Source organism: Heliangelus exortis, chromosome 21, assembly GCF_036169615.1.
Source record: "Heliangelus exortis chromosome 21, bHelExo1.hap1, whole genome shotgun sequence".
NCBI classification, from domain to species: Eukaryota; Metazoa; Chordata; class Aves; order Apodiformes; family Trochilidae; genus Heliangelus; species Heliangelus exortis.
Window position 1 is genome coordinate 5,025,089 of NC_092442.1, and position 26,797 is coordinate 5,051,885.

The 26,797-nt window shown below is 44.1% G+C and overlaps 1 protein-coding gene across 2 annotated transcripts in view; it reads right to left on the bottom strand.

Moving 5' to 3' along the window:
- Positions 1–26,797, bottom strand: part of AP2B1 (adaptor related protein complex 2 subunit beta 1) — a 74,810-nt gene that overhangs the window by 32,458 nt on the left and 15,555 nt on the right. For both annotated transcript variants that reach the window (XM_071765445.1, XM_071765446.1), the window contains exons 6-14: positions 21,895–22,085; positions 19,601–19,822; positions 18,647–18,767; positions 16,297–16,392; positions 11,786–11,901; positions 10,485–10,650; positions 10,162–10,260; positions 7,120–7,379; positions 3,105–3,297 (exon numbers count right to left, since the gene is read on the bottom strand). In XM_071765445.1, coding sequence (XP_071621546.1) covers positions 3,105–3,297; positions 7,120–7,379; positions 10,162–10,260; positions 10,485–10,650; positions 11,786–11,901; positions 16,297–16,392; positions 18,647–18,767; positions 19,601–19,822; positions 21,895–22,085 — 1,464 coding nt within the window. The remainder of the gene's footprint in view (positions 1–3,104; positions 3,298–7,119; positions 7,380–10,161; positions 10,261–10,484; positions 10,651–11,785; positions 11,902–16,296; positions 16,393–18,646; positions 18,768–19,600; positions 19,823–21,894; positions 22,086–26,797) is intronic.

Below are 26,797 nucleotides of genomic sequence, written 5' to 3' on the forward strand. Positions count from 1 at the left end.
CTCAAGCACATCCCAAACCATTTTTTTCCACTGGAGGAGAGAGGCTTATTTAGGCATTTTTAGATACCAAAAAGGCACTTGAAAAACAGAAGTGGGTCTTGGGGTTGCTCTGCTCTGACAACAGAACAACTTACATCTCTGCTCAGGCTGAGAGAGGACAGCAGTGGCATGATGCAGAGAACATGCCACATGTGAGTATCTCCTGTTCCCCTGCCTCCTCTCAGGTCACCTGAGATCCAAAAGAGATCAGCAAGTGCTGAGAAGAAAACAAGGATCAACAGCAGAGGTTGTACAAACTCCAACACTGGAAACCTTCAAAAAATTACATTAGATAAAGCCCTAGTGGGAAAATACAATCTTTCCTTAGAGCCAACCCTAACCATGCTTGGTTGCTCTTCTCTTACTTGGACTGTTAAGTCAGCAGGAGGGGTGGGAAAAGAAAGAACAAACCTGCATACACCCAGAAGGCAGCTGCCTTGATGTTCACAACCAAAGAGAGAGTCCCTCTCTTGTAACACAAGGGCCCAAAATAAACTCTGTTTTGAGGATGAGAGAGGCATTTCTCACACCATTCCATCCTTCATGCAAGGGTATGGAAGCCTCAGTCTTCCTGACAAAGCAGGGAAAGAAAATGCATTTTAAAAAAACAAAACGAACTGCAGGACTAATGGAGAGGGAAAGCTGAAAGCAGAACAAGTCAGGCAGCAATATAACAAAGAAAGTCTGTGGAAAAGGTATCTGGAAGAGGAGGAGGAAGGAATTGTGATACCAACAGCCAGGATGCTTACGGATACACTGATAGGCACAACCTTGATAAGGACAGAGGAAGAAGATCTTATTTCAATAAAATAACTGCCTGCATGAGCAGCTCAAGTGACCACCATCCCTGGCTCCTGGCTATTTTTCATCCCTGGTGAAAAGAGCTCAGTCCTTCTTCATCAAGGAGGCACTTTGGGACACATCTCACCTCCTCACCACATAGAGAAACCAGGCAGTTTCAGACTGGTTTTTGCACTGCATCAATGGTGGCTTAATATTAATCTAAGATCCAAACACCACACAGCCAAGAGACACTGCCAAGCAATTTAGCTAATACCAGGTTAGAGTTAACTCAGCTTGCTACTTGTTAAACACATCCCCAGAACAATAAACAGAGAGAATCACATTCACTCACACACTAATTAGGCTTATTAGGGGAGGAAAAAAACAGAAATACAGATTTACCAGGAAAAGCTTCACTTATACATGCAGGGATCAGAAGACAGGACATTTGATGCAAGAGTACTCAAACAGAGAGCACTCCAAGGTAAAGAAAAAAAGAAACACCACTCAGATTTTTTTTTTGTTTTTCCCCACTGAGTAACTCAACTGAGATGGTGGTGGTAGCCTGAGGCACAGCTACTCTCTGTCCAGACACTTAGATCACACTCCATGACCCCATTAATTTACTTAAGGCTTGAGAAAAGTATTAAGTAAAAGCCCAGTATCATGTCAATTAAACAGCTCTGCTGCCAAAGCAGGTCACTAAATTAAGCTCATTAAAGCCATCTGTTAAAAGAAATCTTTTCCCCAAACCAAGTTCTAGGCCTGCTGTGTCTGTTTATTTCTCTTTGACACAAATGAGAAACAAAAGGTTACTAGAAGTGGCCTGGAAGACACTATAGCCAGAGGGATTTAACTCCTAACCATTTGGAGCCCCCATGGACAACACCATTTTCTCCAATGTCTTAACATGATTCAAAATCCCAGTTTCTCAGGGGCAGGTCCAGCAACACAAGGAAAGGCTGCAAAAATCACTGCTCTGGGCTCCCAGCAACTCCAGCTGAAACTGTTTCCCTGATCCCCTGTCTCCCCAGTGGAAAAGCTGGGGTTAAATAAGCAAAAATAAAGCTTGATAAATAAGCAAACTGCTGTTCAGATGGCACAGAGACTAAAGCACATCTGACCTCCATGAACATCAATGCCATTAGATGTGTTTCCAGTTCATTAGCTCACGAAGCACTGGAGATGGAAATGTGATTAATGTCTGCCTTTAGTAAGACAGTAGCTTAAAAAAAAATATATATATCTTTGACAATTAAGGATTTGTTGCACTTGGGTTCCTCCAGCTGCCTCCTACCTCTGTTATTCAGAGCTTGACTCAGAACTGAAAGAGCACCTAAACCAACACACAGATAACCCAGCCCAGCTCACTATGAACCAAATCTCAAACCAAAGCAAGACAATTCCAGTGCAGGGCTGAAGAACACCCAGCTGCCTTCACTGGGGTAAGTCTTCCTCAAGTATCATGGGGCAAATACACCCAGACTGCTTCTTACCCCCTGTGGGTCAGTCACCAGGCTGTGAGGGGGTCTGTGTGCTGTGCTCCATTCTATGAGAACAATCTCCCAGGCCAACAACCAGATTCAGCACTTCTCTTTGCCTGGCTGTCACCAGTTTAAGACCACAAAACCCAGTTCCTCTCCACTGCTGTGGTCTCCTTGCTAAGTGGTTCTCTCCCTGCAGCTCATGCACAGCTCACACCCCAGAGTAGATGCAATGTGTGATTACTCATATTGTGGAGCCTGACCCTGTTAGTAGTGGAAATACCTCCTCCCGAGCAGCTACAGCATGAGGAGGACTTGACCTAACTGCAATTAAAATGTCACTGATATTAAACCATGACACACTCTGAATAAACAAATGGGATGGCACAGGGCTACAACCTTAAGCCCTGAGAGTTTTGCACTGAAATTCAATAGGGTAAGGAACCTGGTGGAACAAACAGTCTCTTGAAAGGGAGCCAACATGAGTTACAAAGCAGTGGGACACTTTTAAATGCTTAAAACAATTTTTTGGTTTTCTTCTATAAACAGAGAAAGCATTGAACAAATTTATCTGCTGATCATGGGGATTCTACAGCCTGCAGCATCGTTTGTTTAGAGCAGCAAAAACCTGCTGGAAGTTGGAACAATAGCACTGGTTAAACCCTCTTGGAGTTTTAGGACTCAGCACTGGGAGCTCAGGGATCCAAGCATTGCAAGCAGAAATGATCAGTGATGTGCAGAGATAAGCACAGCTCCAATTACTTTGCATCAGCTGAAGCTAAAGAGGATGTTGCTTACCAAGCTGTCCAGCCCTCCTCCCAGAAGGTCCACAGCACCCATCTGCATGGTGGTCACCTGGGGAACATTCACTGGTGGCCCCAGATCCAGGCTGAGAAGGTCACCCAGAAGGTCACCCTGCAAGGGGATGACCTGTGTCTGCTCCAGGTTTGTGGTGGCTGTTGTGCCCACGGGACTGTCACCTGCATCAATGCTATGGGGGAGAGGGACAGAAGCAAGAGAGAAACATCAGTGATCTTCAGTCTCCAGCTTCAGATTCCCAGAAGCCAGGTAAAAGCTTGTCCTAGCAGCTGGTTCTGTCACATCCAAGGGAGCAGGTTATGGCAAGTAGTTCTTCAACACATCCTTTGAGCAGAAAGATGGGGACATAACCTGTATTGTGCATTGTTTGCAGCTCAGAAAAGGGAATCTTTAGGGACAAAATCCACCCCCTCCCAAAAATAGGAAGCCCTAAGTACTACATGCTCTACACAGCACTGCCATTAATTATTTCCCAGCTCAGAAGAAACCTGTGGTGATTATGTGCAGCTCACCAGGCCTGGAAAACATGAAAAAAATCCTGATTTCCTCAGAGACCTAACACTCCTATAACCCTGGAGCCTTTGCTCTGACCAGTGGTAAACTCAACCATTCCCCACAGATCTGGATCAATCACTTTCTACTGACCAGCACCAAGCTCCACAACTCTTTGCCAATTAAAGACCTCAATCCAAAATTGATGCCTCCCTTCTACCAAAAATTTCCTTTTCAGAGTTAGCAGGCATGCTAATTGCTACTCTAGAAATGTTCATTATACAGCTTCCAAAATTTCTCATCATATACAGTCTGGCTACCTTTTAGATTGCCACTGAATTTTACAAGAAGGGGAAGAAAAAAAAAAAAAAAAAAGCAAGATTGATTGTAGCTCCTGGAGATCTCATTACAATGTATTTATTCTTTAAATCCAGAGACACCAATATTTTAGGTAACTAAAAATCTATTTTGTGTTGCCAGCAGTAACTGACAAAATTATCTCCAGCTCACATTACTGCAGATGGAAGAAACTGCACACAGATGCCACAGGAATTAGGGCCCTGACAAGGTGTTTAACACTGGGGATCTTTTCTGAGGACTGCAGCTCCTGATTTTGAGCACCCACGACCCTCTTCCTTCTCCTTATTCAGTTACTGAAGGAAAGCTTTAGAGACAGAGTGCAAGGTGCTCCCAACTTCAGTGCCAAGAGGAAAAGATGCAGCAGAAGGACTGCAGAATGAATTAGTTACCAGGCAGCATCAGAAAGGGTTGAAAGCATCTTTGCATTGAAAGCTTTAGACCCCAATAGTACTGATATTATTTGTCCTTTCTGCTTCTGCCTTCAGTGAGGAGACTGAGCATGCTGAACAGCTAACAAAAACATTTTTGAAGAGCAAGTGGTTACTGTGATCCACTCCCACCCCCAACCTGAGGATGGGGAAGAACAGACTGTATGAGCAGAGGCACATCACAAGTGCACACACTTGGTTCCTTCCCAGCACACAATCCCTTTAACACTACACCTCTTCAACACTTACTCATCCTTATGATGGAGATAAAGCAATCCTTCAAGGTCTTGTGTAACTACAGTTGCCCCTGAAGCCCAACAAAAAATTAGGGAAGGACAAAGCTGAGCCTTCTATTTCCTGTATTGAATGGGCCTCTTGAAAGAGTTGTATGAAAACAACTTTGAATTGTCTTTGAAAGAAAAAAAAAAATAATAAAAAATATGTAGGTCAATAAAGGGAGAAAAAGACCTGATATAAGCTTTCTCCCATATATTCTTGGGCAGTGGCCAGCAGCTGGGTTTGCCCATGGGAGTTGATGTGACCCTCCTCCGAGTTCAGCCTCCAATAGTTCCCAGATGTTGGTGTCACAAGGGATGCACAGCCTAAAAAAGAATCCAAATTTTCCTGCAGCCACCTGTGTGGGAATGGGGACTACTGCCAGAATCTCCTCTCCCAGGAGCCCTGTCAACAGCTCCCAAAATTTCCCAGCTGCATTATAGCTGAGCAGGGGTGGTGGGAGCCACCACATGAGGAAACACAGCCAAGGAGTAAGATTCCTCCCCACCTTTAGGATGCATCTGCAACTCTGACACTTGGGCTCACTGAAGAGGCAGGAACATTTCACCATCTGTGAGCTGTTCAATGGGTCTCCCCAGCTGAGAGCTGAAAGGAACCTGCCCTACCCTGCTTTGACTGAAAATGGAATGAGTCAAAATGCAATGTAGTGTCTTCTGCCAACCAGCACTAACAACTCCTAGGTTTACACCCAGAAAAGCACCACTCAACTACCTACTTCTACCCAGCTACCTACTCAAGGCAACACTATCTTAGCTTGCTTAGCCAGGTTCACTGAGCTTCCACCTCTATCTCAGTGCAATCTGAAGAAAACCTGACTGTCTGGCAGGTGGGTCAGCCAAGAGAATGTAGTTACCAAAGTGCAGAAGTCATGAAGTTGACTCCAAATAGCCAGGTGAGGAGGTTTGCACTGGACACCCTTAACTTGCCTTAAATGTGCACATTTTTATCTATCTTCTCATGCACATTCAGCACCAGAAAGAGGCAAACCCATTTTTAGTAATCAGTAAAATGATACTGGATGCACAAATTCAGGCTCCTTGCAATCATATTCCTGCAGAGCTGCTCCCTATAATCCTCAAGGCTGAAAATGGCAATTTGGAATGCTGTGATATGGCACAAGGAAGCCTTGGCATCAGCTTGCAAGGTTTACTCTTGCTAACAGGAAAGCAGAAAAACACCATAAAGGAGCCTCTTCATGAGGAGACCTGAAACAAAAGTGTACAGGAAGGCTGGAGACACAGAAGACCAAAGCCACCCCAACCCCAAGGTTTGGGGCACATCTTTGACTAGAAGGGGTAGCTAAGGAATGCAGGCACTGCTTTTCTTGTCCTACAGGTAGATTTGTGCTTGCTGGTCCTGGGTCAACACATCCAGGCTTCATCTGCCAGGCAGAGAGAAAACAACTCTGCTTCCCAATGCTAGGCATTATAAAAATAGCTTTAGTTGCTAAGAATAGCAGAGAAGTGGTGTCAGAAAACAGAGAAGGTGCAGCATCACACACTGATTTATCAGTGCAACAGCAAAAAATAGCAATCCAATGTCACTTAAGTAATACTGGGAGGCAGGTCTGGATTCTCTGTTCCCTGCTGTGAAGCACACTTACATCTGTAATTAGTCCCCTTAGTGCAAATGGCACTGCTTACCTGACTGGGGAACCATGGGAAGAGGCTCAGCAGCAACACTGCCACAGCCCAGGACTGCCCTGTACTGCCTGCTCCTGCAGATCTAACCCACTTCCAGGACTGGAATCATAGGGAAGCATTAAAGCTCCCAAGACTGAGCCAAAACATCTCATTCCCCATCTGCCCCAAAGGTCAGAGGGAACCCTATCAGTCGAACCATCTTCTAAGTGACAGGGTTAGATGGCTTTTACACTCCCCCTACTTTATAGGCACCAAATGAGAAAGGAAGTTTTACCAGTCCTTCACTATTTCATATTCTGAGAGCAAAGGATCTCCTTACTTGCCAGTTCCAGATAATTTGTATTATTCTATACAAGTGAGGCTTATAAAGCTGTGCTGCTGCTGAAGCAAAAGCTCTTAAAAAAAAAAAATCAAGTAGAAGGATTCCTCTGTAAGAACCTTGGTTTTACTTCCACAGCCCTGCAAGTATGCCCTTGCACCAATTACCCAGAGCCTGTTATTTTTATTCAAATTCTTGTGTCAGGAGAACTCACAGTATCTTTCAAAACAAGCTGCAGCTTCTCCTTACACAAGAACTTTGATACTTTCTCTGTCTTCTGAGCCAGGAACTCGGAAACTAAACACCCAGGATGAAACAACCCCTTGCATGACCTGTAATCTCCTCCACAGTTGATAAAAAAAACCCCAAACACTAAAGTGTTGCATTTTTTGCCTCTTTCTAGAAAAAAAACCAACCCAACCCTGCCTATTATCCCCAGACTTGTCTCTGCTTACCTTCCATGGTGAATCGGGAGGTGTTTACGATGGATCCCATGGCTCCCCTCCACAAAGGCATTGGGGGGTTTGTGGTACACAGAAGCCAGAGACCCAATGTGGCAGATGAGCTCATCCAGCAGAGTTGGCTCAATCAGATCAGTCTCTTCAGAAATAAGTGGCTTTTCTGAGAGGACCACTTCTTTGGCAGTCACTGGATCCGTGGAGAGAAGGCGCCAGTAGATGTAGCCACGGTCCCGAAGATCTGGGTTGTCAGAATCCTGAGAGAAAGCAAAACAGCAGTCACAGCCTTGGAGTGGACTAAAACCCATCATCTGTTTTCCTAGTGGTGATTCTGCTGGATTAAAAAAAGAAAAAAACAACAAAAAAACCCAAACCCAACCACACAGCAGCACAATCACCCATTTCGGAATGATGCTACAAACTGCTTGCTGTGATGAACATCCCAGAATTAAAAGTGAGAGCCAAAGTATTTGTGTGAGCTTCCTGCTTAGCTGGTCAAGGAGCAAAAAGCCCAGGATTTTCATCCCAGAATTGCCCCAACCCACAGAGCAATCAACTGTGTTCCAAACTCTCCTGTCACCAAACAGGAGGACTCCAAGGGGGTGAAGACAGAAGAACAGGAGCCAAAAATGTGACATGTTCTGTCACAGAGTAAGACCAGATATGCAACACTGCATATTGTAACAGAATGATCCAAAATCCCTGGAAATATATGACTTCCCCAAGGGCTTTGCTGGACAGAAAGACCCCGCAGAGCTACAGAGCTTTTTTTTTTTTTTTCCCATACAAAAAGGGATTTTACCTACCCTGCCTTTTAGTTATCTAATGAAGTATGGAAAGATGCTAATGATACAGTTAGAATACTTCAGTTCTCCAGCTGTCAATAATACCCTTGTTTTACTGCAGATACTTCTGCCTCTGCATGAAGTGCTAATTATTTCTTTCCTTTTTTAACAGCTCTGCCCAGCAAACTGAGTGGTGATAGTTTGCAGCTAATGTTCTAGGGATAGGGAGATGATGTGCTTTTATATTGCAGTGCAACATGTTTAAACTGTTCATTGAAATAAGAGATGTCAACAGTATACAAGGGTAAATGCTGCTGAGGGTTTTTTTTCCCCCCTGCAAAATTCTGGCAACATATTGTACACCTCATTAGACTTCCTCCTGGCAAGATCTTTCCTCTTCTGTGATCTCATTCATACTCCTGACCTGCTCTAACCTGCCTCTGCCCTCTGTCTCAAGACACCTTCAACCTTCTATTTGTAATGAGACTGAGCTTAGCATGCTCATTTTGCTCCTAAGGACCTAGATACAACACTGTGATCAACTGGCAGATTCCTCTGTTTCTCAGTTTGATGGGAGCTGTGGACTCTTTACACCCTCTGCCCTTAATTTCTAGAAGCATGTCCACATCCTGCCTGCAGCAGGCAGCTGAAGATCAGGCAGCCATGAAAGACCCCATGCTCCTCTCTACTTGAGCCACATACACATTCAAGACTGTTTCTTTCTACAGCCCAATGAACAGGTTTGAAACTTCAGCAAATCTACTGGAACAAGAGGCTCAGATCTTCCCTTTCCAGGTTTCTCCCAGTTCTCTGCTCTCCAGGGCATGTTGTGGGCTTGCCAGGGACCTTGGTCATTGCTACCCCTCTGTGTCCCTCCTGTCCCCAGCTGCTTCACTGCTATTTTTACCAGAGTTGGCTGGATTCAGCTGGCTCCTGCTACACTCACACCTGCAGACATAGCCTAAGAGTCACTTAAAGTGCAGTAGTACCTAAGCTGGGCAAAGAAACACATGTGTAATTACTCTCCCACTCAAGTGAAAACCAGTTATCTCTACCTACAAATCAGACCCTGAAGCAGAAGGCTTTGCAGTGCTATACAGCCAGTTATCCTACACTGACTTATTATTCACATAAAATACAAGGAGCCAGATTGAATCAACATTTGTGGCAAACAGAGAAAAAACAGACGCCCATTATATTCCTAGGGTGCCATTAAGTGTTTTGTGACTCAGCACAGTGGGTTTTAACACTTGGTACCTTTCCTCTGTTGGCTTAGAAAAATGGTAGAGAATGCCCTTGGCCCACCTCTCAATAAAGAGCTGAGAGCCTGCCTGATAGCAGGTTTTGAAGCAAGAAAACAGGACATAGGTTTCTTGCCACTGACCAATGCACCACCCACAAAGTGATGAATAAAAGTTATTGGTGCTTAAGAAGTCCCCAGCCATGATTTCTTGCAGCAAGGAGGACCAAAAAGGCTGGCTGAGGATTGACTCCAGGTTTTCTACACAGAAACAACTGCAGCCCATTCAGAACAGCTGGGGGACTATTTTCATCACTTGACACAGCAGGTTTGGTGAGGAGCTGTTCTTTTTGGACTTCACCATCCCACAGCTGCTGCAGTCAATGCAGCCAGGGAGTGTGGGAGGATGGGCTGAGGTCTGACCCACTCGTGCCACCAGGACATCTCAACTTCTGTCCTTCAGAACTACAGCACTGCCAGTTCCAGCCCAGCCCTGCCTGCAGTGATCTGAGCTCATAGCTCAGCACCTCATGCATAATGAATCCAGGATCTTAACCCACTGTTACAGCCTCCAGCAAAGCTGCCACATTGTTTGACGGCATCCAAGCACAAAGGAAAAAAAAAACCCAGACTGCAGTTTGTTCTTTTTCATAGCACTGCTTCAGCTTTGCTGTTCACAGAACAAAGTTCTTGCCAGGCCCTTCCAGATGTTTTAACTCCACCTTCAAAGAGAAAGCATCTTGGTTTCTTCCTAAGTCCACCCTGTCCCTGACTTTCCATTTGGTGGGGGCCTGGGGAAGGAATCAGAACAAAGCAAGAGCTAAATAGAAGAGAGAAGATGCCAGATGGCTTGGTAACAGGCACAGAGCAGCTCTTAAATGAAGTCAAATCCCTCCTCTTTGGGAGGGAGGGGAACACACTTGAATCCTATTCACTGCAGAGCTGACTGGCCTGGCAGATGGGAGACCAGCACAGTGCGTGGAGGGTTCTGGTTCACTGGGCCTCTTGGCTTACCTGTGTGGCCAGGCTGAGGACCTGCTGAACCAGCTCCTGGGTCTCAGAAGGCTTTTTTAAGAACAGTTTCACAATAGCAGTCAGGAGGGTGAGCTGCACCTAAGAGGGGAACACAGTACAGGTAGAAAATTCATCTTCTTTAGAGCAACATCTCCCAAGTCTCAACATCCTTTACAGACAAAAAACTCAAGTCCCGGTGTTTTATTTGAACTCAAAATTAAAGTTTTCACTGGGGGATATTTTCTGACCACAGTAATATTTACCTCCCTCCCATACACACACTGCATGAAACACTACAGATAAGATGCACAGCACAATTTTACCTGAGTACTTTCATCATGGAAGCCCTCCAAAAAACTCTCCAGCAGCTCATCTGCATTGTCAATTCTCTCTGCATATTCACCCACTATCCAGATCATGGCAGCTCTGGCATCTGGCTCATCCAGGGAATCCAGGTTCTCACACAGAGTGGCAATGATGCTTTCATACCTGATTTGTAGGAATACAGGTGGATTACTGGAGTGAATTCAACTTGTGTTACTCCATCTCAGTCCACATCATTCTGCAGAGAATCCCACACTGAATTACAATGTCTTGGATTTCTACATGATTAACAAGCAGCATTTTCACTCAACTACAGAAGATATTCCTAGGCTTTTTCTTTTTCCAAGCTGAGGACTAAGCTCTCACAAAGTCCTCAAGAGATTTGCAGTTTCTTTAAATCAGTCAGACCACCCAAATCTGGAATTCAAGCAAAGCTGCCTCCCTCTCTGCTTTGCTAAAGGGAACATTTGATTGAACACTTCAAACCATGAGTCTGTATCAGATTCTGCAGCTTTGCTGGTACCTTCAGCCTGGTAACTCTAAACTGGATATTACACTCTCCCAAAGGCTTTGCTGTAAAACAGACAATACCCCACAGTAATTATTTAGCTTCCCCTCTTCCCATGCGTGGGTATCCCTGTTGTAAGCAGGCAATCTGTCTTGGAACTGACAGCAGAAATTGCCAGAGAGGCCTTCAGATGTCCCACATCACTTTTTAGGTGATCATGAAGTCCCTGCTGAAAAACATTGCTACTGTTCTGTAGCAGAACAGACAAAATCTTATTGCAGAAAAAGCTCAAAAGAAGCTCAGTACTACCCAAGCCAGAGAGAACACCAGATGGAAAATGCCAGCAGCATTTTGTTCAGCACAATCTGCTGTCTTAGACCATGAGAGCCATGAACCTTGGCCTTGTATATAAGTGTTCCAGAGGAGATGAGCAAAACCAGAGGTCTAATGCTGTAAACCTGGTCAAGTTTTCCTTCTGGAATTCCCTCCAAGGAAGTATTGGTTACTACCAAAATACTTAATTTTGGTAAGTATTACTACCTTTTGGTTAAGACTTCCACTCAGCACCAGCATGGTTAGGCAGGGGAGGAGAAGCTTCCAGTTCAAATGTGTCAGGTTGCTCCCTGATCTAGAGCCAACATCTGAACCCTCCCACACTAGGAACTAGAATCAGAATGGATTTTCTGCTTTTCAGAGCCCTGATAAACTACAGAGTGAATTTCCCTTTGCTCTCTTCCAATGCCAGCAGACAAGGGCTTCCAAAAAAAAGGGCTTCACTACTTTTGCACCCACTTGTTGGGGTACTTGCGGAAGATGTCCCTGATGACCACGATGGCCTCCTGGACCACGTAGTTGACCTTGGTCTGGATGAGGTCCAAGAGGGTGCTGACACAACGCTCTGCAGATTGCTGGAGAGAACAGAACAAACAAGACAATTAAACCAAGCAGGAGCTGAGGAAGGAGACATGCATAGGAGAAGAAGGCCAGAGGGGGAAACCAAAAGGATGACGGCTACCAACTCAGTATGCGTGTCCAGAAAAAAGCCCTACAGGTTGACAAGTGCAATATCAACCTCTTCCTGACTAGCAGGTGAAAGAGGCCACCAAATGAGCCCTCTTGGACTTGCCCAAGCTGTGGCAGTTAGGGCTGGGAGAGTTCTGACAGGGAGTGATGGAAAGTGGAGAAATCAGGAGAAAACTCTGCTGTCAATCATGTTTCAAGAGCAGCAGCAAAAAGCAGCTTACACCAGCACCAGAGTCAGTATTTTTGGGGTGAGGTCACTAGCAACATGTGAAGATCCAGCTATAAATAGAAATTCATCTGTTGCCAATGCAGCTTTCACATTAATTAATCCCAAATTCCCAGCCACAGGCACTGTGTGATAACACAGACTGGACACTGGCAAACCCCAGGGAGCAGAACTGGAGTTAGAGGCAAAATGTTCAGGAAGGTCTCTTCCCAAGTAGCAGAGTGAGACAGGACATCAGAGGAGCAACCAACTGCAGCACCAGAGAGCCTGAAATAAGGACAGCAATCTGGTGATTAGCTGAGCACATATGAAGCCTCATTACACAGCTGGTGATTAATGTGAGGAGCAGACTGCTCATGACACTGCCTAGGCAGCCACCGTCAGAACATCCACGGAGCACTCAGGATCAAGACAATCATCATAGGGCACAAACAGCAGCAACGTGGGTGGGTGTTTCAATTTGAGTTAACAGTCTCCTTCACTTTCAGAGCACTTGAAGGCTGGGCAGGAGGAGGAATGAAATGGCATTTGAGTAACACATGGGAATCAGTTTAATGGCAACAGGACTCTGAGAACTGAACTTGGGACAAGCAGAGACTAAAACTCTTGGTGACTTCTTGCCCTCCCGACTCCTAGCACTGGCATCTTGCAACAACAGTCTCCAGGAGCAAAAAGTGAGCAAAAAGTGCTGGCACAGTGAACAGCCAGGAGGGGAGACCCTATAAACCAGCATTTGCTCTGTGTCTTTGCAAACTGGCCCTCTAGGCCCCTGAAATTCACATCAACATAGAAAATCATATAAAATTATATGATTGGTATCATATTTTTTAATGATACCTCTCCCTCTTTAGCACAGCTTCAAAGGTGCTTTGCCACTATGGAGGCAACCAAAAGGCAGTTTGAAAATGTTCTGCCCTGACCTCTCTTCCTGCTCAAGAAGAGATTTGAAGCCTGTGACCTGTGAGAGACTTTCAGTTCATGGAGTCTGCCCATGGCCCTGGCTCAACATGGATTGACATTGCTCCTAGTGGGAGCCCACCTCTAAGTCTTTGCCAATTAGGTGTCTCAGAGTCTGCAATTTAATCCTTACCAGATTCTCAACAACTTTCACTGGCTGTTTTATAAAGTGGCTTAAGGGGCTCTTGGGGTAAATCTCTCCTAAGTCCTACTCCATAGAACCTACAGCATCAGGCACTGTTTGCAGCAAGCCTGTCAGAGCCTACAACTAACAAAGCTTTAAGAGCTGCAGAATTTAAGAGCAAATTCAGGTTTAGTTTTCTTTTCTTAGACACTTTGAAGTGTGATTTTTTTTTTCCAGGAAGTGCACATCATCTCCTTTGAAACAGGCAGCCCTGATTTGTAGCCCAAGAGTCCCTTGGAAAGGGAGCAGTCCCATGGTCACATGCAGAGTGGAGCAAACTTCCCTCTAACAAACTTCCCTCTAACAAAATACATCTCAGCTCACACTGTAAACACATTGCTACTTAAAGGTAGAGATCCCTAGGGACTGCAGTGCTCTGCCAATGGATGAAAGAATGTCCCAACAACCAGAACAGCTCTTAAGTTGGGATGACAACCAACTAACATCAAACTTGCTTTGTTTTTCTGTAGAAACTAAATGAGAGCCCACAAGATTACTGTAGCACATACCATACTCACAGCCTCAATCATTTCTAAGAACTGGGCTGCTGGCAGAATCTCCTGGAATTGAGACAAATTCCCCTCTAATATGGCTCCTTCTGCTTCTCCTTGGCTCCAGAGGAATCTTTACTCTTACTGCATCCACTTAGTTTCCTTTTCCCATAAGAGTACTTTATTTCCTTGCAATCAAAACCATAAGTTCATCTCGTGCTGTCAATGGAGCAAACCAACCCTCAGCTCACAGACACCTCCACCTCCAGCTACCAAGTCCAGCTACACCCCACAGTTTGCTGTAGACACACTGGAGCTGAGCACAACCAGTCTGTCCATGCAAAATGACATTGTTCTGACATCCCCCGAACTGCTATGACTGGCAAAACCTGAACAAAATCCATCAGCCTTGCTCTTCATCATGGGTTTTACTGACATTTCCAAAATGAGCACTACCTCTGCTGTCAGCACCATGCACTGGTGCTCAGCAAAGGCAATGCCACACTTGCTTGCATCCCAGCAGACAAATTTATTTACTGTCTTACTCATTTAGGAGAGACAGACAAAAGGTAGGATCCTTGAAGGCAGAGCTGAGGTTCCCCATGAACACTCATTTATCAACAGCTCCCTCAGCTGTGTCCTATGTCAAAAAGCAGATTGCTAAGCCTTGGGAATTTGGACACTGATGGTTGCAAGAATACTCTTCCACTAGGCATAACTCATGGTGCAAACAGCCTCTTGGAAATACAGAGGCAGTGGGGACAGGGGGATGAGGACACTGGAATGAGTTGTTCAATATTTGACCTCTTTAAACCTGGCTGTTGGCAGAAGATTAAACAGATCTCATCTTTACCAGCACTGTCATCAAAGGAACATGGCTAAAAATCCAGGTTAACATCATCTATAGGGACACATAATTCCACTGTTAGGGTCACTGCAGATTTGCTGGGACTTTATGATGAGTCCTTTGCATACTGAGTGTGCCTGCCATGGAATGGAATCAGAGATGCAAAGAAAGGTTGAGGGCAGGAAAGGTAAAAACCTCTCAAAACATCCTGGTGCTGCAAGGATACACCACCTTTCATGTGAAAGGAGGACAAACACACGGACAAGCCCATGCCAAGAACCAAAGCAAACTCCCACTCCCCAGCACCAGCAGTGGTACAAAAAAGGCTGCCAGCAGCTCCTTTTTACTTCTCAGTAGCCCCCTCCCATGCTCAAGAGCATTTTGTACTGTTGGCTGCTGTAGCTCCATCCAAACTCCTACATGCAACATGGAATACCCCAGTATTCTGAACTGCAGACATAAAATAAAAGGCAGCAATCACCTGCTCTATCAGGTCCTGCTTAAAAGAAAGGCCATGGCAGTCACAAGCCTTCATGAGGTGAAAGAAGGAAGAGAAGACTGTATGGGAGGTAATTTGTCTCCAAAGGACAGAAGCTGGTCCCCTCTTTACATAGAATTACAGCAGTTTAGCTGGAACAAGGGAAACCTGGGCACTGACACTGTACTCAGCCAGGCATGATTAGGTTTTTATTTAAATCTGCTGTCAAACAGTGCTCATGGGAACACACTTTAGCAAAAGCTAAATGAGCTCAGATGAAATTAAACCACTTATGTGACATTTTGCACTCAGTTATCAGTTTACTGAAAAGTACACACACCACAGCATAACTCTTCATTCTTTTCACAGGCTTTTTGAGCTCCTGTCAGGCATACCAGATTCATTTACAGGAAATTAACAGGGACATCACTAAAAAAATAAAACAACATTCTATTACAAGCATTTTGGTGGATGTTTAACTGGCAGAGGACATTTCAGACTGTTGTTCTGAATAACTGCAAAGGTTCTTGGGAACTTGCACACTCCAAACAAATCTATAAACTATATAGACCTTTAACACTAGATAAACAGAAAAGGTCACTCTGTATTTCTGGAAATTACACTTAAGTGCCCCAGATCTCTTTAATTCTATGCATTTGTTCCATTCAGCTGAAACAAGGGACGCAAAACAATTCCTAATACTGAGTTCCTCTCTACAATCTCTTCTCCTTCCCCTTTCTAAAGGTCAGGCCACAGCTATTAAAGGAGCTCTTCATGGATAAGCAGTCACTGCTCTGTTGAAGCCAGTACAGGAAAATATTCCATCAAAGATGAGGAAGCTGTCTTGCTCTGCCTGCAAGCTGAGGTGTGAGAAGAGCACAGCACCCTCCTCTGATGTACTGCAGCTCCCAAGTCCCACCCTCCAGCTGGGGCTTTGCCCATGAGCACGATGCACCCAGCTCACCTGAGTGCCAACACAGCAGCAAAGCAAATTTGTGTGTAACATGGGAATGAGATGGCAAAGCTGATCACTTTTTGAAGGCAGGGAGCCACATAAAACCTCCAGTTTCTGACACTTGATACTTTCTGATACTTGCCTCCACCTTGATGGCACAGCGCCCAATGGCTCGGACAGCCTTGCGCACAAAGTCAACGTCCACCTCAGTAGCATATTCCTTGAGTTCTGCCAGGACCTGCAGGGAAAAAGCACCAAAGTCAGCCCCTGACAAGCTTGTCCTACTGACAAGTAAAGCTACTTGCCTGCCACAACACGAGCAAGAAGTTTTTTTTAACCACCCCCGTGGCCAAGTAACACAAAGTCGCATCGGTCCCCATCTCTGAAACCACTGCTGTGGATTAGGCAGCAAGGCTTGATTTAGGCTGGCCAAAGCCAAAAGGTGGCTTGGTCTAGATTATTTGCAAACTCCCCTGAATAAAAACTGGGGAAAAAAATAAAATAAACTCAGGCCTGGCAAGGTAACATGTTGCTGTTCCTTCTTACAGTGAAGATGCAGTGAAACGGGGGTCACACCCAGGCACAGAGATCTTTAGGTGCTCTTTCCTGTACTGCTCTACATGCACTGGATGCAAAGCTCTAAGCAACAACCATCTCTCCTGTGCTGAGATGAACCTCTGGATCCCTACTGGATCCAAAAGAATGAGGCAGAGGAGATCTGAGGATACCATGAAGTACCTACACATTGACTAATCACACTGTGAAGATTTTTCCCCTCTTATTCTTAAGATTTACTGTTTGGACTGAGTTTTTTTGCTAATGCAAAGGGAACAAGGGTTTAAACCACAATCTGCTGGAATCTTACAGAACACTGATTAAAAAGCTACTTAATTTTAAGAAATAATCTAGCTTAGAAAAAATTATTTTTTAAAGATAACCTATGTGATTTCTATTTCCCAAAATTTCATTTGTTTCAGTTTCTCACCTCGAACATGACATCAGGGATTTCATGGTGATGTCACAGATTGCAAGGGAGAGGGGAACAGCACAAAGCAAGACAGTTGTTTGACAAATCTCTAGTAGATGCCAATTGCTCAGAGCAATGACAAGATAGAGGCCTTGAAGGGCCAGACTGCAGACAAATAAATCTGCAAGGAGTAGACAGGACATCTGTGTTTTGCAGTTTTATTATTTCCTTGGATGATCTATGTTGGACAGGACTTAAAGAACATAGGTTCAGTAGCTTATGCTTTTCAAATACAGCCTGAGTGAGGGCATTGGATTCAACCAGTCTGCTGCCTTGGTTTGGAATGGGTACAGAGATAAAGAGTCTCAAAAAGGAGGTGGGGATGAGGGAGGAGATGGGGAGAGGGCTGCTCTCCTTAGGTCTCATGTTAGGGTGCATTTCTGGTGAAGCTTGGAATTTTTTTCCAGGAATTTCCAGGCTTCTTAAGAAGCAGGAAGAGAATCATCCATGAGTCTGCAGATCCCAGTCCCAGAGCCTGCCCTCCAGGCACCACTGCCTTTCACCCAACCAACCTGAGTTATCTAAAAGTTGGGCATTAAAATGAGCATGGAGCCCACCAAGAGTAAGCAGAAAATTCTAAATACATTCTCATGGAAACTGGTTTTCAAAATGTTTTCCATGTGCTCAGCACTAAAAGAATGTGAATTACCTTGCTCTGTCCCAAAAAAACCAAACCAAACCAAAAACCAAAAAAACCCAACCAAACAAACAAAAAAAAAACCAACAAACCCCCAAAAAACCCAAACAGCCAACCAGAGGAGAGAGCTGAAGAGAGCTGCTTAAAAATGTCACATTACATAAAGCTGCTTTGTGGCAATTCTGATAGGACAATAATAGCACTAACCAGATGCATTAATCATTCTGCATTAGTGCTAGGCCTTATGGATATGGTGACACTCAGGAACACTTCCTTCAAGAAAGCAATTTGGATTAAATCTGCATCAAATTCAATGAGAATCTACCCTGCAAAGCAGTTTCAATTCAGTTCAGCTTCAACTCTGTCCAATTTCCTCTCTGGAAGCAAGTTAAGGAAAAAAAAATTATCTGAAGAGTGCCTGTGCAAGGGTTTAACAATTTAACTATTACACTTGAAATTCAAAATTCAGTAATGTTTGGCCATTCTGAATGCCTCTGTCACAGACACAGCTCTCACTTGAAACAAGCCTCTCATTCCAACCTCATCATTAGCAGTGACTCATTTGACAGGAGACATCAGCTCCCCTCTGGGAACTGTAATCCATATAACAAGATCTACCTAACAGTCAGGATGGAAAACATACCATGTTATTAACATTTAAATTATGGAGAAAACTCCCAACGCCTCCTTAAGTAGCTGCAAAAAGCCCTGTCCCAGGAAGAGCGATGCCCTAAAAGCCAGGACAACACAGAACCTCACAGAAGGACCAGGACAGGGTTCTGCATCCCCAGGACACATGCAGAGCACCTCAGGACTGGCTCAGCTGACCTGGGCAATGTTTGCTTGAGAAGCCAGGCGGATCATGATGTCCAGTTTCTCCAGTTTGACATAGATGGGGTCGTTGTACTTCACAAAGAACACCTTGATTTCCTGCTTCAGGATTTCAGGCCTGGAGAGAACATAACGTTGTTTCACTCAAGACTGCCAAAGGTATCTTTAGTTTAGATATCTACCCAAACATTCACTGAGAAACAGTGTGCAGGACATACAAATGAACAAGAACTTGAAGAAAGTTAAAAGGCTGGAGGAAAAGATGGTTTAAATACAAAAGGCAGAACCTAAGTCTCTGTAACTATGCCTACATCTCTGCCTCCTCCACTTGAACTGCAGAGCCAGCTCCTGCAGAGTCAGTGCATGTCAGTATTTTCAGTGAAGGAATAACATCCTCATCTCCATGCAAAATCCACCTACAAACTCCATTTCTGCTTTCACTTGTGAGATGCCAGTGCACAGTAGCTCTGCCCTGAATACAATCACAAAGTGCTATCCAAGCTATCACACCTTTTCAGCAAGGAACAACAGCATTTAAATGTGCACGTGGGAGTAAACTGGTGAAAAAAGCCAGCTCATTGTACATCAGTCACCAGCCTGATTTTTCCATGCTGAAATGAATAGCACAGGCACACTGAGCTTCTACAGGTCACTATGAACTGGGTTACATCCTCCTTCCTATTTGCTGTCTGATTTACAGTCTAACAGGAGGGCAGTTCTTACTGCTCTTAAAAAGACAGTGAAGGGAGAGGCAAGAAATACTCTATGATGCTGGTAGCACAAGTATGCTGTAAAAAAAATTAATTCAGGCTACAAGAGTCATGAGATTGTTGTATCTGTTCCTCAAGGGATCTGATCCTGGGTTAAACCAAGTGCTCTGCATGCAGAAATATCTGAAGGTCTGAGATAACCCTTTGACAACCCAGGAATAATAGCCCCACGAGGCTTTACCTTTTCTGCACAATCAAGTTGATGTTCCTCAGGGCAACATACTGAACTTCAGGCTCTCCAGAAAGCAGGGTAACCAGGGGAGGGGCAAGTTTCTTCAGCAGCATGTTGTAATAGTCAGAATCCTTGGGAAGAAGTTCCAGGAACTTCATCAAAACCTTCACTGCTGACAGCACCACTGCTGAGTTGGCATGAGAGAGCCGAGGGGTCACCCGCTCACAGATACTGGAGACAGAGGAGTAAAAAAAGGGTTCACACTCATTTCACAACATCAAATTTTTCAGACCTTATCTGCAGTTAGGAGATTTAACTGAAAACAGCTGCCTCAGACACCTCTTTGATTTGGTTTTGTTCACAAAGAATGGGAACAGTCCTGCCCTTCTGAACAAAAACTTCTCTCACAGCTTCAGGTTTCTCTCCTACCAGTCTGCTCAGGAACTCCTCCAGCTCCCAGCATCACTATCCCAACACTGGCTCAGTCATTAGCTTTTCCTGCCTTTGCCTGGTGGTACTATTTCTGTGGTCTTGGCTGTCACTTACAAACACAACTTGACCAAACCAGCTATCAGAAAAACACTTTAGCCCCCGTATAATCATTCAGAGGTGATGCACACTTCTGGCTTGCTTGGGGAGTTCACTGCCATCTCAACCATTAATTTCTGAAAAAAAGGTTTCTGTTACTCTGAAGATATAGGGAAAGAGTGACCCAAATACTCTCCCAAGTCTCAGATTCACCACTTGCCTCAGTGGATCCTATAATCACCAGCACCCTAAACAACTCATCCCAAGCAGAAAGGAAGTTTGGGTTCATATGGTCTTTCTTACAGCATCTGTCAAGTTTCTTCCCACCCCCTCCTGCATATTGCTAACCCAGAACAATCTTATTCCCATCTGTGCCTCCTAAAGTTTCTTTTCCCTGAAAGATTTGCTTTCATCCACCCTGGAAAGGAAGCAGCTTGGCTAAATGAAGAGTGAAGGAGTGTGGAAGTCAGAGCCCAGGGCAGTCCTCAGCTGCCACTGCCCAAGGTCACCTGTCACACCAAAGCTGCTTCATTTCTCCAAGCACAGGGTAGTGACACCTGAAAAGGAGAATCACTATATAAAAATAAGGTGCTGACATTCCCCTAAAATAATAAAGTTCAGCTCCACACAAAGGAGTAGAAGCAGTTGCTGCCCATCCTGTTTTACACACCACTCTTCAGAGGAATTAAGGATGAGGAACTGGGACATGTTCACAGTTGTTCAAACTAAGTGGTGCCTACTGGCCTGACACCCTGGGGAATCTCTGCAGGTTTCTAGCACTCATTAATAGCTGTTTCTTGCACAGAAACAAAGCACAAGGGGAGGGAAGTGAGGAGAAATAGTAAAAAAAAGATCAGCAAGACTATTGGCAGGCTTTCCAAAAGAAGTGGATTATCTGTTGTGCCTCAAAAGAGTCACTGAAGAAACCCATCAAACCAAGAAAGGCCTGCCCAGGATTTTCCACGTGGTTTGGCCAATTTCTCTCCCTTCACTCCCCACAGCATCTACATGAAATAAAACAAGTTTGAGAATTTCCCTGTTCCAAGCAATTTTCCTTGCTGGTTCCTCATTCTCTTGGGTACAGAATCTGATACTGGACAAAGGTGAGTGAGGAGGAGGTTTGAGATGCACAAATTAACACCCTACTACCTAAACTCTGAAGTTATAGTGTTTTGGTTTAGTCACTGGAACTACAAGTAAAAAACACAAGGGTGAATTTGGAGTGATAAGAAAAATAATGTCTTACCTTTACTTTCAGTTCTGTAATACCACAGAGCAGTTTTTAGTTAGAAAATATATTCCAGTGACAAACCTGCAGTTCTTTGGAACTGCCCTAAACCTGTAAGGGCTTCTTGCCTCTCCAAGTAGCAAAATCAGATTTGAAAGCTCTGCTTTAAAACAGAAAATCTTCCAAAGAGTGCTTCTGGGTGGATCAAAGACTGCTACAGGTTTGGTCTTGGGCTGATCCCTTCTCAGCAGGGCCAGTTCCTGTAGGAACTAGTCTTTTGAATGGAAAAAAGTTTTTTTTAAAAAAGAAAAGCTAACAACAAATAGAAGTAGTTCTGCAAAATGAAGGGGCATGTTCAGCCCAAACTACCAAAACTTTCCTCCCTTCTAAATCTCTCTTAGTTTAAGTCTTCCTTGCACTGTCACATCCCTGACTTGTGCCTGCTAGCACAAGTGCTTTCCAGAGTTGTGACACTGCCTGTAGCCTGCAAGTGCCCTGCTACTGTCTAACCCCAAGTGCCCTGTGCAAAGAGCAGGACCAAACCCACCTCTGAGCTTCACGATCATCCTTGGGGTTGTAGTTGGACAGACAATCCAGGATGAAGATCTGGCCCCACTCAGTGCACTCATTCAAAGCTGTCAGGAGCTTGTTAATGTTCTGAGGGTTCAAATCCAGCAGGTTGCTGTTGGGATGGGATTCACTGATTTCTGACAAGGCAGCCACAGCATTTGCTACCACCTGGGAGATGAGAGAAGGAAAAGCCATCAGAGGTTTGGGAGGGTTTCACTGGGACTTAGCACGGGTTATGCATGGGAAAACAAGACAAAGCTCCTGGTGTGTGCTATCAGCAGCCACCATGTCAGTCATCTGAGCCCCCAGGGACCCAGTGCAACCTCACAAACAACCTTTAGAGCCCAAAGCTTGACTACAACCTTATTCTTTGATAAAATGTGGCTGCTGATTCATTTCATCAAGGAAATACGAAAAGCCACCATAGGTACAAAGAGCATTTTGCTACAGAAATTACAACTTGAAAGTATTTTTGTTGAAGATAAACAGAAGTTAAAGTTGTCTTTGGATAGAAGGGGGAAACTCAAAAGGGACTCTACTCTGGAGGGAGCTAGAGATGGCACCAGGGTGTGCACATGGAACAAGAACATCTCGCCTCCCTCCAGGCTCCAGACTTCCACCCTGGCTTGTTTCAAGTGGGCATCATCTCCCCTGACTCCAGAAGATGCTCAACAGATACAGACAAGGTCTCAAAACTTGCCCTGCTCATTCAGGAATGGGTGCTTCTTGCCTCATTTCCCCTTGGCAGTCATGTGCCACATTGCTTAACATGATCTGAGAAATGAGAACCCTCTCCTCGAGGAGATGTCAGGTGCCAGGGAGCCTTCAGCTCTTTAGCAAGTCTGTCAGGTCACCCAGTTTGAAAGCAAACACAATTTCCCTAAAATGGACAACTCCTGCTAAGTTTTTAACACATATTTCAGTTCCAAACAGTCTCCATGGCATCCGTTTGTCTGCTTAGGTCCTTTGTGGAGTCCCAGTGAAGCAAACACTCCAGCACAACCCATCCCTGAAAATATTCTTGCTGCATTTCAGACTATGTAAGATCTTCTCTATTCTAAGCAGGGATGAAAGGAAGCACAGAGAGGAGGCCCAGGGTCCAGCTCAACAAGAGTGGGAGTGCAACATAAATTTCTAATTCTTTGTTCCATACTCCAAGTCAGTTATTTTAACAGATGTCATGAGAAATTTTTTGAAACAGAAGAGTCACAGAACGTATAGACAAAAATAGAAAATCCACAGACAATATGCAGAAGTGTTGTTTAAATAACTAGAGAAGGGATTTAAGCCTGAATTTGACACACAAAACTGATATACCCTAGGAAAAGATATACATTGCAAAACACTTTGAATAATACTTTGACAATGGCATGTCCAGCCCAGCTCAAAACTCATATCTTCTAAAATGAAGATTTATAGTATTGTTTTCTATGGGATTAAGGCAAAGGAACATCTTATCTAAAATTTCCTGATCCTTTGGATGACTAAAGATGCTTTTGATGCAATACACTGAAAAAAAGAACAGAACAACCAGAAAATTCTCTGCATTGTTCCCATCACTGTTTGTCATTAAACCAATAGATTTCAAAGTCACTGCACAAGCACACTGATGCTGATTGTTTTGCATTTCACACCTAGAGGTCAGAGATAGGATTTCAATCCAAGATTTTATGAATTTCATTAGCTGAATGAGCCTTCTGTCACCAAAATCATTAGCAATCAGAACTGCTGTCGTCTTGTACTGTTTTAATGAGTAGCTTACTAAGATATGCTGCTTATTCTTCCCATTATTTAATTTGCCTAATTTCTGAATGGCCAGTGTGACACAGCATAAAACTGAAGTTTTCATTTCCTTACATTTTGCAAGTTTACAAAAAGAAGAGTCAAAAGCAAGTGGAAAGTTCAAAACCACTGACACAGCACTTCTAATACGAAACCTGGGTAAAAAAAAAGTTAAGTAATAAAACAGTGACAAAGCCAAAGCATCACAGAAAGGTACTCGTCAGCTGTATTAAGGAACAGGGATGAGCTTTGGCAAATGCACTCACTGTGCCAGGCAGTACCCTCACACTGCAGTAATTGGGCCATGTGGGTGTCCCAAGCCCTGGGGCAAGCACAAGTCAAAGCAGATGTGGTTAAGTCCCCTTCCTTGCAGAGGAAGTGAAATCCATCACTTTGAGTCTGCCACAGGCAAAGGGTGTTCAGGAATGCTGGTACCAGAGACCTGTCTGTGAACAAGGTCTGAGCTTTTAGGATCTTTTGGGGCTCTTTTCAGGAACTAGTTTAGGAGCACACATGTGAGTGTCCAAATCAAGACAGAGGCTGGGGCACTAGGTAGCCCACTAGATGCCAAATTTCTATTTAAAGAATCCATCAGAAAGTGTCAGGTGGCAATGCACTTTGGAGCACAGGCTGTGGTCTCCTTGGGTGTCACAAAAAAAAAAAAAAGACTGGAAGGGGCTTTGAAGCATTTGGTGGCAGCTCAGTTCTGCCAGATGGGCTGGGATCTACAAATCTCACACTCTGCAGTTATAGCTGGTCCTCACCTTCTACCTTAGCAGAAAAGTGCTGCTGTCAGCTTGGTGACAAGAAGATTAATGGAGTAAAATGGAGTGAGGGAAGGGATGAGAAGCATCTTCAGACTTTAAACAACATTTATTAAAAAAAAGTACTTGCTGGCGATTTGCACTGAACATATTGATATGCTCCAGTATGCCAACAAAAATAATTAGCATCTTCAAGGCTTTTCACACAGCCACAGCACAGTTGAAATGAAAACAGATTTCAGGAACCAGTCCAACATAAACACTGGTTCAAGTATGCACACTCACCTCTCTTCACTGGCATTGCCATTGGCTTCGTTATGAGACAGAACACAGAACAACAGAGGCCAGCACTGCATGGTTTCATTCCAGCACACAGGGACTCCTACTTTGCTGGCAGCTCTCACTAAGTGATGGCTCAGGCAACATGCAAACAAAGATTGAAGCTTTATCCATAGTTTGGGATACTAAAAGTTAGCTCTCAGGTATGGAAGAAAAGTCCATAAAGAGTCAGCCATCACCAGCGCATGAATTACATCACCTGGTAACCTCGTCACCTCCTTGGGAAAATTTAGAAAGGTGTTTTGGCCAAAGAAAATCTACAACAGCAAAGCTGAACCTTCAGTCTTCAACTCAGTTGACACTTCTTTCTTAGCAGAGCATCATAAGATGGAGAAGTCCAACTGCACTGAACAGCAAGGACAAGGTACAAAGGGATAAAATAAGCTACATAAGAGCTGAGGGGTTTTTTACCTTTGAAAAAAGTAACAATACTTGTGTACTGCTAGGGGACATACTAGAAGCTAAAGCTTTGCAAGTGATGTGGGACAGTTTTCCATAGAAACAGGTAAGCTTCACATCCAGTTTCCTACTTGGACAAGGAAAAAAAGTCACATGCTTCTTCAGCAGAGTATTGCCTGTTTCTCAAAACATACAAGAAGTTCATTGTGAAGTTATCCAACTCCTGGATGGTTTCTTGTATTTCAGAGGTTGAAAGAAAGAGACTAAAATTACAAGAAAATACATCTAGTATTGTCTTTAGTTCTCAAAAATAATGGAAGAAAAACAGTCAACCCACAACCTGCAAGTATGTGAGCCAAGACAATTAACAAACAGGAAAAGCTTTTAAAAGCTTTAACTTTTAAGTTATCTCCATGGCAAAACGCCTCACTTGATTCACAATGAAGAACATGGTTTTTAAGTTAACAGGTGCCAACCAGTGAGAGTCAGCCTAAAAAAAAAAAAAAAAAAAAACAAAAAACCACCTATAGAGTACAAATGCAGAGCAGATTGAAGATTAAATAAGAATAATAACAATAAGCCCCTGACTTGTTGATTTAACTCAGTTCACCCTGAGTACACTTTTCAACACTATTCAAATGCAGAGAAACATCCCATTAGGGCACAGTTGAGCCAAGTAACAACAAACCTGCTTTTTGGCTGGAATTTCCCCATAAATTTAGGCTCAGAGAAGTGTCTCTGGGATGTGAATAATCTCACAGGCTCTTATTAAAAGAATAATAAGCCCCACACTTAAAACTATTTTAGATCTCATGAGAACCCAACATTTTTAAACCCACCTCCAGACAAACCCCCCCTGCAGCCAGAGACCAGATCTGACCTCACCAAGAGCTGCAGAGCTATGAACATGGATTTGCCAGCAATTCCTTCTGACAGCTGAAAGCTTTAGCTTAGAGCAAATGGTATAAAATACATTAACAAGGAGGAAAGGGGGTGGGTGAAAACCTGAGTGTCTGCCTACCAGCCCACATGGAGAAGCTTTGCAGGGGGTGGAGAGGGGACAGGAGGGAAGCTAGACAGATCTGGAACACCAAAACAATCAGATTATTCTGCTAGCATCCCAGGCTAATTGGAAATTAAACCAAGTGTGTAATGGAGTTAATGAAATACAACGTTCTGCTGCTTAAGGCAGAAACCTCTGGCTCCCCACCCCATTAAAATGAGAAGAAAAGAAGAAAAGGAGGAAAAATTAAGATGCTCTGAAAAGATGCTGAGGAAAGGCAGCTTTCCCCATTCAGTTGGAGTCTCCTACCCTCCAGAGAGCCAGGCACCACGTGATGTTTTTGAGAAGAGAGGTGCTGACATTTTCCAAGAGCATGCTGAGCTTGCATGGTACATTCATGTCATTAAGCACAGACTCCCAGATGGGATATTTGGAGCATCTGCACGGATGAGTATTTCACAGGGCCACTTGTTTTCATGACCACAGCTGATGCTGTGTGCCTGAAAGGTCCCCAGTGAGTACCAACACAGCTGAGCTCTCCCTCTGGAGTACATGACCCCTACTTCTGTTCATGTTAGTTGTATCTTTCAGCC